Source organism: Rutilus rutilus (assembly GCF_951802725.1).
Source record: "Rutilus rutilus genome assembly, chromosome: 21".
NCBI classification, from domain to species: Eukaryota; Metazoa; Chordata; class Actinopteri; order Cypriniformes; family Leuciscidae; genus Rutilus; species Rutilus rutilus.
The window spans coordinates 9,843,463-9,856,515 of NC_140226.1; the positions used below are offsets into that span (position 1 = coordinate 9,843,463).

The 13,053-nt window shown below is 37.2% G+C and overlaps 2 protein-coding genes across 3 annotated transcripts; one reads left to right on the plus strand and one right to left on the minus strand.

Moving 5' to 3' along the window:
- The first annotated feature begins 107 nt into the window (after positions 1-107).
- On the plus strand, positions 108-4,871 carry ddo (D-aspartate oxidase). 2 transcript variants are annotated; one of them, XM_084393928.1, is made up of 5 exons: positions 108-208; positions 1,413-1,596; positions 1,727-1,835; positions 1,918-2,094; positions 3,873-4,871. In XM_084393928.1, exons 2-5 carry the CDS (start codon positions 1,425-1,427, stop codon positions 4,429-4,431), a joined length of 1,017 nt encoding a protein of 338 aa, XP_084250054.1. In that variant the 5' UTR covers positions 108-208; positions 1,413-1,424; the 3' UTR covers positions 4,432-4,871. The 2 variants fall into 2 exon arrangements, with proteins under 2 accessions (XP_084250054.1, XP_084250053.1); XM_084393927.1 differs by having other exon boundaries at positions 113-202.
- On the minus strand, positions 4,773-11,732 carry LOC311281173 (uronyl 2-sulfotransferase). Its single transcript, XM_084393926.1, has 8 exons — positions 11,305-11,732; positions 10,256-10,293; positions 9,948-10,103; positions 9,689-9,768; positions 8,262-8,415; positions 7,445-7,542; positions 7,145-7,302; positions 4,773-5,468 (listed from the first exon to the last, which is right to left on the minus strand). Exons 1-8 carry the CDS (start codon positions 11,522-11,524, stop codon positions 5,197-5,199), a joined length of 1,176 nt encoding a protein of 391 aa, XP_084250052.1. The 5' UTR covers positions 11,525-11,732; the 3' UTR covers positions 4,773-5,196.
- Positions 11,733-13,053: the final 1,321 nt, after the last annotated feature.

Sequence of the window (13,053 nt, forward strand, 5' to 3'; positions counted from 1 at the left end):
AATATTCGCTTCTGTGCTTCAGCATCCCCTCAAAATAAGACAACTGAAACTCCATTTCCCATGATGCGTTTTAAATAGGACAAACATAACAGTCCCAGTCGTTGTGCCCCTTAGTGTCGTCCCAGAGTGTGCCTAGACATTCTCTGGTGTGTCATAATTCACAGACTCTGTTTGTTACCGCAGGTTTACCACAAGGCTGGAGGTATTGGTAAATGTGTGATCGAAATATGTGCACCTGCTTTAACATGTGCTGTGAGATGTATTTTAAATACTGTCACTGGAATAGTACTTGTTCGTTTTAAATTGTTAAATTTAACCTTAGTTTCTAAATCAGTATTGAATTATTACAGCTTCTTATGTAGGCCTGATTTGTAAACATGTTTAAGCTATTAAAAAGCTATTATATGGTTGCTGTATGAAAAGTACGTTTATTATTATTATTATAATGGATACTAAGACTGTTTTAAAAAAGTGATTTGTTGCATAATATATTTCGACTATAATAGTCAGGTAAGTAGGACACCAGTCTGTCGTTTATTGACTTTGTTGGCACGAAATCAGATTTTATGTTTGTCTTGCATGGCTGTAAATGTCTCAGTATTGTGTGAAAGGGAATATATTTTTTGGTAACACTTTACAATAAGGTTAATTAGTTAACTACATTATGAACTGCTCATATACAGCATTTATTAATCTGTGTTAATGTTAATTTCAACATTTACTAATACTTCATTAAAATGTTGTTAACATTAGTTAATGCACTGAGTGAACTAACATGAACAAACAATGAACAGCGTGTTACCATTTTTTTGTTAGCTTTAAAAAAACACGAAAAACTACATTGTGAAGGGTAATAAAATCAGCAAGCTTCTTCAGTAACAATTGATATAAAAAGGTATATTTTGATGGCTGCTATTACATGTTTTTATTAAATGTTGTAAACTTCAAACAGATAGCATTTAAATGTTAAATTTGTCAATATTTAAGGATGTTCTGACCAGGGAGTGCATAAGGTATTGTAATTGTATTAAAGTGAATAAATACTATATTGAGTTGGGCTGTGAATCAATTAATTTTTAATCAAATTAATTACATTATCCCCAGTTTCACAAATGAGGCTTAAGCCTAGTCCCAGACTAAAATGCATGTTTGAGCTGTTTTAACTGAAAGCACCTTGCACTGACATATCTTAAAATATTTTGTCTAAAGATGCACACCAGTAAAGTTTTTTTCTAATTGAACTAAGGTTTAATACTGGCTTAATCTAAGCCCTGTCTGTGAAACAGGGCCTAAATGATAATAATTGCAATATTATTATATTATGATAAATATTGCAATGAAATAATAATTATAGATCAGTATTTGCTGAGGCGTTTATTAGCTCACTAAAGCGTCTCTTCTGGATCGTGTAGTTGAGCTGAGAGATGCAGCGTGTGAAAGTGCTGGTGGTCGGAGCAGGTGTGGTGGGTTTATCTACGGCAGTGTGTGTCGCTGAGACGCTTCCACACTGTTCTGTAACTGTTGTTGCTGAGAAGTTCTCGCCTGACACCACCAGTGATGGAGCTGCTGGAATCCTCCTAGCCACTGAGTTTCCTGGTGAGATGAACACTGACAGATGCAGCAAATTTGCCATTGTATCGTGTGTTTGAGGTTATGCCCTTTTTTATTTTTTAGGCCCGTCTATGTAAAAATGGTCAAATTGATTATTATTGAACTCTTTTACTAGACATCCCTCTTGAACGGCAACGGCGTTGGTTCAAGGAGTCATTTGATCATCTTCTGGCCATCGCAGATTCCCCACAAGCCGGAAATGCTGGCGTGTACTTGAGCTCCGGGTAAAACCCTAGTGATCACACTAAAAGATATTGTATTGATGTGGTTTTCATTTATCATAATCTCAACATTGCACCCTCTTAGGTACCACGTTTTCAAGGATGTACCCTGCGACAAAAAGCCCTACTGGGCAGATTTGGTATTTGGATTCAGATACATGACGGATCATGAAATGAAGCGTTTCCCTAATCATAAGTTTGGACAAGCGTTCACCACATTAAAGTGTGAATGTCTGAGCTACTTGCCATGGCTGGAAAAAAGGTACTAAAAAGTTGAATATAGTTCATATAATGGACCCTTTTCACAGACTGTAATGACAAGTTCTCTTATTAACATTGTAAATCTTGCAAAGTTTAAAACATTTTTTTTTTAAATGATGTACATTTATAATATTATACTTTGTGTAATATTACATTGGCCAGAGCCGGACAGTAACGGAGTACATTTACTTGAGTACAGTACTTAAGTACAATTTTGAGGGATCTGTACTTTACTCGAGTATCATTTTTGGGGAGTACTCATGACTTTACTCAAGTACATTTGAGAGGCAAATATTGTACTCTTTACTCCACTACATTTCTATCCATAACCGTGAGTACCCGTTACTTCTTCTAAAAAAAAAAAAATCTCGGAAACCCTCAATTTGTTGTTTCCCTCTCAAACGTGATTGGATTGTGCAGGCGCCACTGATTGGGACAGCCTATCAGCAATCACCTTCAGCTTTCCGCCAAAGTCAACTCCATGGTCAGATTTAGATAAGAGATGAAACCATGGACAAAACAATGGATGAAGACGCAGCAGGTCCATCCCGGGAATGTGCCAACCCGTGGCCCCACCTCGCCAGACTATTTCAATTTTCTGAACAAGTTAGTTTTCGCTTCAAGTGTTTGCTGTGTTTACCAATGTAAGCACTGTGGCAGTAGTAATGCAATATTTAGAAAATGTACTCTTGTACTCTTGATACTCAAGTACTTTTAAAAACAAGTACTTCAGTACTTTTACTTAAGTAGACATCTGACTGTAGTACTTTTACTTGTACTTGAGTAAAATTTACCAAGGGGTATCTGTACTTTTACTCAAGTAATGAAGCTGTGTACTCTGTCCGCCTCTGACATTGGCATTAAATTACAGAAAACTGTTTAAAAACCACATGAAATCAAAATTTCATCAGATTTTCTGTCCAATCAAATGCTCTCTTGAATCTAAAGCGTCCCGCCCCCTACATTATAAATAGATGCTGAAGCTGCTTGCTAAAATCAGTCACTTGTTCACACATTTACTATTTTCTACATGGTGAATGGCACATAGTGCACTATATAGGGGATAGGGAACGATTCAGACCATGTAAATATGCTTTCTATTGGGGCGAATGAAGTCTGGTTTCACGTTAGCGTCACGTGAACCGCCACAGCGCACACACTGTCTGATCCGCTCCAGAGACGCGAGAGCACAAGAGTGGATCATTGCGCAGAAAGTATGTATCGGACCCAGTTGAATCTGCACAGAATGCTTTATTTTAAAGTGATTTGGAGGAGAAACGGTTAGAGAGTAGAAAGAAACTGCAGCTTTACCGAGCTCAAGGGCTCTGGCCAAGCTGTGATATAAACGAAACGCTATCGGCTATTTAAAAAAAGGGAAGGAGCTGTTCGATGTCCCGCCCTGTCTTCCTGTTTCAGTGGAAATGACGTCAACACATTGAATAATGCTGCGTGTTTCAAGGCACTTCAGTGGGCCTTTAAAACGCTGCTGTGTGGGTGTTTCTAATATGGTTGAGGGAGTCTTCTTTCTCTTTTCTGTCAATATTTTTCTCTTGTTTTGGAAAGTCATAGAAAAGCTGTCATGGATGGTAACGCAAAAATGATACACTGTAGAAGATTATATAGAAATATTATAGAAGTTTACCCAATTATGATAACTCCTGCATCTGAGAACCCCAGAAATGTGAAAAGGCTCCATTTTTAAAACAAATATAAGACTACAAGGGGAATAGTAAGTGTATACTAAATAAATCAGTAATGTTCTTCTATATTTCCCAATAGGTTTAGAGTCGCTGGAGGTCAGATCCTTCATGAAAAGGTGACTGATCTTCATAAAATGGCCCTGAATTACGATGCCATCATGAACTGCTCAGGCGTCGGCTCACGTTTTTTGGTGAATGATGAGGAGGTCTATCCAGTTCGAGGACAAATCTTGACGGTTAACGCTCCTTGGCTGAAGAACTTCGTAAGAGATGGAGATGGCAAGACCTACATCTACCCTGGAGTGAGGTACGTCAACATTGGAGGCACACGGCAGGAGGGCGACTGGCGTATGGAGGTGGATAAAGAGGACAGCGAGGGGATCCTGGAGCGCTGCATTCGACTGGAACCGTCCCTGCGAGCGGCTCAGGTGATGGGGGAGTGGGTGGGACTGCGGCCAGGCAGGGCTAACCTGCGGGTGGAGCGCGAATATCTGTCTGTACAGGGCCGTCAGGTGCCTCTGGTGCACAACTACGGTCATGGAGGCTGTGGTGTTACTCTGAGCTGGGGGACGGCACTGGACGCGCTCGATCTGCTGAGACAGAGTCTGTGCGAAAAACCACCTCAAGCCAGACTGTGAATCTCATGTGTCTTACACTTATATTGAAGTTTTAGACTTCATGCTGATACTGATATCCATGTGTGATATGATTTTCATACTGATATCTTTGCATTTGTGCATGAGAAATAGCACTTTCATGTTAATAATAGATCAATCATGAAAAAAAAAAAGATCAATCTGATGTCATTTTGCGTCGAAAATATGTTTCAAAATGATTGATTTCTGTATGACTCATTTTGTTTGATCAATTCTACGTCATCAGTCTATAGGATGTTTTCAATAAGGAGGTAAAATGGATTTAATCTTGAAGATAAAATGTGTAAAATGTTTGATGTTGAAATATATTTGAATTCTATAAGTGAGTGTTTGAAAATCATCTTTATTTGTGCTGTTCAAACTTCATCTTTAACTACTTTATACATGAACAAATTGTCAGTGTGACACTAAATATTTTTATGAAGAATATTGTCAAGTGTCTTATTTCCCACAAAACATAAGTACTCTTCATAAGCATATCAAGTGATCTCTAAATTCATTCATTTTATTATTAAGGGAAACTACAGTTGCAATGTGACCGATATGTTTTAAAATGGTTCAAAGAATCATAAAAAGGAACAAACTATAAAAAAAAAAAAAATATTCAACAATCTAAGAATACTGATGACAACATTTAGTGTAATTGTTTTTTTTACAGATAAAACATAAGAAATGCTGATCATTTTCAAGCTTTATCCAGTTGTATGGTTCACCTGAATGATTGATTATTTTAGATTATATCTGATCTCAGGTCTGTTGTGTCCAGTCGAGCGAGTCTTCTGGTTCCTCTTCCTCCAGTTCCCCCTGTAGGTCCTTCCTCTGAAGCACACTAGAATAATGTCTGGAGGGTTGTGGGCCTGTTCTCAGACCGATCTTCCTCTTGGTGAGGTGGAACTGAGCTTTGACGAAGTTGTAGAATTTGTACTCGTACTCCATGCGCTGATAAAGCACCTGCAGGGCCTCTAGATTAGGAGTCTGTTTGTGGACGGTGCCCGTCATGTTCCCCAGCTTCCTGTATTCTGAACCGAGTAGAGACAGACACGGAGCCACATCAATTATTTTGAATAAAGCTTAAAGGTGCATTAAGCAACTTTTCATGTTAAAAATACCCATTTTTCTAACCCATACATGCTTAAACAATTGCCTGATGGGCTGAATGAGCCCTTCTATGATCACTGCGATTGCCTCTATAATCCTGTACAGTAAAATAAATAAGAGGGATTCGGGACGGAATCGACTGGGCGTGACGTCATGCGCGTTCACGCTCACCTGGCTATGTCTGGCAGGTTTGTGTATTCGCCGCCATTATCCGCATCAGCGAAGACAACTCAAGCGACTTTTGCAAAAGTAGAAGATGGATTCAAAGACACCGGCTTCTAGTTCATCCCAAACCCCAACGCAAACTCCACGTAACCGCGTGCACAACTCTGGTTGCAGTTCCGCGTGTCGCCAGAAGGGGGCATAGTTCTGCAAAAACTCAGAGACTTGCGCAATGCACCTTTAAGAAAAAGTCTACATTGAAAGTGCAGTCAAAAGTCTTAGGCAGGCATTAGTATTTTCACCCAAAACAAAATGGTTTTCAGACAGTTATTTATATATTTTGCTGTAGTGTGTCAGTAGGAAATACAAGCCAAACATTCCTTTTTGCCATTAATTGTAATAATCCAGTGAGACTTTTGTATGCACAAGGGGTCTGACAGCAGACGGTATGATCTGATCTCATAATCATCGAGTCCGTCTGTGATTACATTGAAGAAACAGAAAAAAACGAGAAATTCAGTAGAACTGTGACAACGTCTCCAAGACGCTTGAAGAAGCCTAAAAGCAAAGCTTTTGCAAAGCGACCTGAGAAGTGCAAGTGTCCCTCTGACAAAAGCTGTTTTAAACGCAAAGGGTGGTCACACCAAATATTGATTTGATTTAGTTAGTTAATTGATAAATAAAATCTATTTATGACATTATTTTTTGAAAGCATCCTCACTTCACAGCATTTTTACACAAGTGCCTACAACTTTTCACACTACTGTAACTTCCCAGATGGACTCGATGATGGTGAGATCATCTTCGATCTCAGGATTGGTCATCTTTTTTTTCTGGGACAGCCCAAAATCGTACAGTGTGTCCCGGGCATAAGTCAGTTATAGGCTAGTTCTTGCGTTTCTGCTCGTCTCTTCTCTTTGTTCTGTTCTTGTTGTTACTCTTTCCTTCAGTGATTCTGCTTGTTAACAGCAGGTGTTCATCACTAATGTTCAATCATCACTTGATAAATCACTTAATTATCTCAATAACTCCAGCACTGGATTTTACTGTGTGATTGGTATTGGTCTTGGAGGTCTATATAATTATATTTTTTTATATTAAGTTAAATAATTGAAAAAAATACAACATTTATTGAAATACTTTTTGTATTTTAAAGTAATTTCACTTAATATAAAAAATATATTTTTTATACAATTATATAATTTATATAAAATTATATATAAATTATATTTATATTTATTAAAATGTTTAAGTTAAGGTTTTTGTATTATTTAATATAATTTCTGAGCAACATTTCAGATACTCTGCCATGCATTAAATAATTAAATTAATTAAAATGTGCAAAAAGGTTATTAAAATGGTGGCAATTTTTTTTTTTTTTTTTTTTAATGGTGACCAGTCAAATCATTATGCAAACTTAAATGAAAGGTCTAACCTGGACTTTTGTAGATGTTCAAGACGTCAGAGAAGAAGTGTGGAAGGAGTCTCTCCAGCAGAAGCAACACATCCTGAAGTTCCTCCAACACCCCTACCAGCAGGTAATGATCCAGAACGTTCTGCTTGGCCATTTCCAGCGCCCACAAACTCGGCTCTCTAGGTCATTACAGATTATTGATCAGTTCCAGTGATCACTCATGGGAATCTATTGATTCAGAGTTGATAAAAAATGCTGGAACCATTCAAAATGAATCACGTAAGATGTCCAGTAGCAGTAACGTCCGGATAGAAATATCACCTGCACTGAGGATGCTGCCCACAGAAATATGGGATAATGTAGAAGAGCCGGGGATTGGAGCATTCTGGGTAGCTTTCCAAGATGCATGTGCTGATGTCCTTTGGTCCAGAAGAACATTTACATTATGCATTTAACAGACACTTTTAGTCAAAGCAACTTACAAAAGCAATCTGTCAAAGAGCCAGCATTAACATTTCAGTTAGTTACATCAGTGCTATTAAACTGATTTGGTTGTTGAACTGGAACCGAAGCTCTGAGAACAGTCGTTTGTTTATATATTCATCCACAAGGGGTCTGAACTATGGGGTCATTCATCTAAGTCTCCAACCAAAGACCCACGCCTGGCTATTTCCTGCTGCTATGCAAACAAATCCAGAACATTCCAGGGAAAGTTGCAAAAAATGAACAAATGAAAATTACTATTTGAACAGAAATCATGGATACCCATGTATGTGATGAATATGATTGCATTGGTATCTTTAGAGAAACTGTAAAAGTCTAGTTGTGTTTCCCCTGGTGATGTCATACTGTATATACACTGCCTGTAAACGGTTACCACATGTCACACTAATAAATGACAGGAAAACCAGCAGCAGTCAGTCTCACACTAAATATAGACTGAGTAAACCATGTTCATAAACGCAGCCTGCTGAGTTGTGAAGGAAGTATTCATGCGTATCGCACAGAGCTGTACAGACTTCATTTATGACAGTAATGGTTCATTCAATGCTCATTCACTCAGTTCTCTGTTTCTCTAACCTCGCTTGGACTACTAACTTACTTTCTTAAGAAACACGTTTGTTTTTAAAGCTCTTACTAAGTATCTTTCGTCGTCTTTCATCGCAGGGGTTCGTACGACGTGATTCTCTTCCCCTCTCCAGTCGCCGAACCGCCGGAAGAAATAATTGGATAAGAATCGGTTGATCGGATCTCTGATGATGTTGATGTGTGCGGGCTCATCCGTTCTAAACCTGATTACAGTAGAGAGAGGAATCATGTTCAGATATCCATGTTAATTAAGGCCCGTTCACACCAAGGACAGGAGCATAACGATAAAGATTTAAGTTTACAAATCGATCTAGATTTAAACAAATAGCAGATTCCACATCACAACTATAATGACATTATAGGAACGATATCGTTGGATTCACTTTTTAGAAAGACATTGACAGCCAATCAGAATCCATCCTGCTTTAAAGAGGTCAAGCACTGATCTGACTGTACTGACACTGTTGTATGAGAACTGAACTGAGTTGGGTTATAAAACTGATACTGTTTTATAGATGAAATTAACTAATTTAATAATTGATGATCTTTACAACGGAACTAATCAACACTGAACTGACTTCAGCTGAACAACAGCCTGTCATCACTGTAAAGCTGCTTTAAAACAATCTGTATTGTATAAAGCGCTATGTAAATAAAGGTGACTTGGCTTGACTTGTAATAATGATGTAATGGAGCAAATAAAGTTGATTTCGGGTGTTGATTTCATCGACTCCTACGGTGGGAGTCAGGAATCGGAGTAGACTGCGGAAAATGCAGAATCGAACACCCCTACTGAACTGAGGAAAAGTTGATTGTTAAAACAATTGTTTTCCAATTGAAACGTATCTATTCTCTTTATACAAGTGCAACTCCTTCATTTTTTTTGAGTGTTTCAGGTCTTATGTGTCATACGAACGAGAATGGGCCAATCTTGAGTCTTGTTTATCAACTGTTGTGAACATGACCTCAGATGACTTTGTTAATAGTTAATATTGTTGCAGATTTAGACTGATTGTTTAGTATGTTGTATTTTTTTCTTAGCAGAAGCTTTAGGATAATATACAGGTAAAATTCAAATCAATATTGTCTAAGTATTAAAGGGGATACTTCACCCAAAAATCATCATTTACTCACCCTCAAGTTATTAAGTTCAATAGATATTTAGAAGAATGTTGGTAACCAGACAGCTGATGGACCCCATTGGCCCATAAACTGTTTGGTTATCCATATTCTTCAAAATATCTTCTTTTGTGTTCAGCAGAAGAAAGAAATTCATACAGGTTTGGAACAACATGAGGTTGAGTAAATGATGACAGAATTTTAATTTTTGGATGAACTATTTATCAATTCATTTGATAAGTAGTCGTAAGTGAGCTAATTCACCAGAGTTTATCTTGCAATAATGACTGCACTGTACATTACCTTATATAAAAGAAGCATCAACTTACCTAAATAATAATAAATAAATAAAAATACCTGCTAAAGTTGAGAAAATGCACATGTCGGGTGTAAAGAAATGGCTGAGGAGTTGTGCTGATGTTTCTAATGAGATTTTCCTACATGGGAATAAAAGGAGAACGGTTAAGATTAACCATTGATGGTTCAATGGTGGCTGAAATACACTGGAACAATAATGATGAAATAATTAAATGGCAGCTAATGTAACACGCAGAAAAAAAAGGAACATTCAGAACTAGTCATCTCATCATCATTTGCAGCATTGTTTTTTAATTACCTGTTCACGTTTGGTGAGTCTGGTCTTGTTGTGAATATCAGAGGAGATGAGTGTGAACTGATGTCTGTCCGCCAACATGCGCAGCAACAAAACTATAGTGCGACTTCCACACTTACCAACCCTGTTATACACAACCTGACTTGGGAAAGGTAAAGCCTGCAACAGAGAAAAAAACGTAGTATACAAAGAGTGTCCGCTTCAGAACATCTTACATTAGGGTGGAATGAAAATGGATTTGTGTAAGATATCAGTAACAAATGAGATTCAAGCACTCAAATCTTGTAGTATATGACATGCAGTGCTCTTACTCTGGGTGCTAAAGGTCCATGGCCACCAGAAAATCTCCCTAAAAAGTTGAAAATAATAATCAAAAATGTATCTGTGGAGATATTTGTGCATCCTGAACATTACAAATAGCTTTGTATACCAAATGTGTCCAAATGTTCAGTCCACCCGCTATCATAACTGATAATCTCACATTTCTTAAGTTTAATGTGTCTAATATTTGTAGAGTTTAAAGCTTGCATGCTGCAATGTGAGAGTGATATCTTTTAAATGGGTATTTCTGCTTTGGAAATCCACAGGTTATTCCACCCTTCCATCCAGCTGTCAGTTTTGGTGACTGCTGTCATTGTAGGACGAGTGAATGAAGAGTCCCGCACAATGAAAGGCCTCATATCATCCAGTTAACATGGACTCCTGTGGAATTCACTGTGGGTCTCACGAGCCAAGAACAACACTGAGTATGGACTCATAGTGGAGACAGGAAACTTTGACAGTCTGCTCTTTATGAACCTTGACTGAACCATTAGGTACATTCAATTAGTTAGAAATGTCATGAAACTGTTTATATCCATATTTCAGTGGAAGCAACAACTGAACTGTTACTGTTAGAGCCTAATGCTTGTTATATAATAAAGGTCTTTAAAAAATGTGTCATAGTTTTTAAAAGTTTAAAGGTATTTATGAGGTTTTGAATCAAAATACAATTACACTAAGCTTGTTTACTCTAGCAGTGCTTTTATTTGTTAAAACACTGACAGTCGTTCAAATCATTAAAACAGGATATTTAAATTATAGTCTCACTTATAACTCTTCAGTAAACAAGTGGACAAATTGTTTTAATTAATATACATTAGTGAATTCAATTTGCTATACATTAACTCAGGACAAGAGTAATTTTCTTACAGTAAATCTCATGTTGGGGAAAGCTGTCTCGTCGGCTATTGTAGCCTAATATAGGCTACAATATAACAATACCTACTACAGTAACACATAGGACAGCTTTCCCTATAATAGTCTTCTTCGTTGTGACAACTTACCCCATGCCTTCTGAAATGTTTGAGGTCTTACTTACCTATATAATATCCCACATCCAGCAGGATTTTTGGTGCTCCTCCGTTGAACTGATATAACACAGACCCCAGGCAGAATATGAGGAGAGCGGTCAGACAGAAGCTCAAATCCCGGCGGGAGACTCGGAGCAGAACCACCGCGAGCCAGTTCTCCCTCCGGCTCCTCGCGCGCATGTAACCGGTCAAGTGTTTATGAGAGGGAGGATTTCGAAAAGTCATCATATTCTCATGAGAGAATTTTACTCATCCTTCTGATGATCTGTATTAACACACACCGATATCATTTCGGTCTGAAAGCAGTAGAATAGTCTCCATGTGCTCAGGTCAGATTTTCTCTGTAAACTTATCATGATGTGGCGGTGTTTAACCTGCAGGTGTGTGTGCAGTCAGTGCCAGAGACACGGTCCCACTGGACCCTCATTCGAGACAGGGTTAGTTTAGCTGCAGGTCGGAGGAATGGGTGGGTGTGCCGAGAGGAGGAGTGCCGAAAGGTGAATTGCTACAACAGAAATTATCCCCTAACCCGGTGGTTGTCAAACTTGTGTGACCACGCCCCTTTTAAACATTAAACATTTTTTTTTATATAATTATCTGGTTACTCCACCTGACTACCAAATAATTTCGCAAAAAAAAAAAAAAAAAAAAAAAATATATATATATATAGCCTATATATAGCCTATATATATATATATATTAAATAAATCGTTAAAAACGTGCATTGAAAAACAACTGCAATAGTTTTACTTTAATGTCTTTGAATCATTGGAAAATTTAACAGTAAGAGAGACTAATAGATAGATCAGAACAACATTTTTAATTTAAATAAACACAAAAAAGTGTGCTCCCCATGAAAATCAAACCTACCCATCACAGAAAACTTCCTGCATTTTTACATTTTCAAAAAACCTCATTCTATAGGATTTATAAGCTGTTTTCCTCATGGGGACAAATTTTTTTCCCACAGGTTTAACAATTACTGTTGGTATTATCCTTGTGAGGACAATATATATATATATATATATATATATATATATATATATTGTATGTGTGTGTGTGTGTGTATACGTGTGGTAGAAAACATAAATACACATGAGATCAATTTGTTAAAAATACATCAGTTAGGTTTTAGGTTTAGGATACAAAGCATAAAAAACATTTTTTAACTCTTTACATATGAGCTAATTAAACAATATTAATTTGTATACTATTGTATACTAATTTGTAAACTATAATAACAGTATATAATACAATATATAATAGTTTTTTATTAACTATAATAGTTTGCAATTTTTTTAAGTACTTTATTACTGTAAACAAAAACTCCTGTTATAAACAATAAAGCTGTTTGAATGAAACAATGAATCTCTTATTTACATTTTGAGTGAATTCCGCACATGGTGACTCATGGACGCATGGATGCAATGGCCAATCATAGGCGTTTTAGCCTATGATTGGCCGTTGCATCCATGCGCTCAACTGTGAACACAAACACAATGTAAGTAGTTTTACACAGACACAATGCAAGTCATTTTGTTTCATTACTGAATAATACTATATTGTGTCCTCTAGTCCCACGGACTTGACCGTACTCGATAAAGTATAAAAATGTCCAAGTCCGTGTACAAATTCGCTCAAGTGCAACAAGTCTGAGTTTGAGAACCCCAACTCTATTATTTACATACTATATTACACAACTTACATTTCCAACAGGTCTATGCTAATCTTAGAAGTTGATGTAAAATCAACTGTGT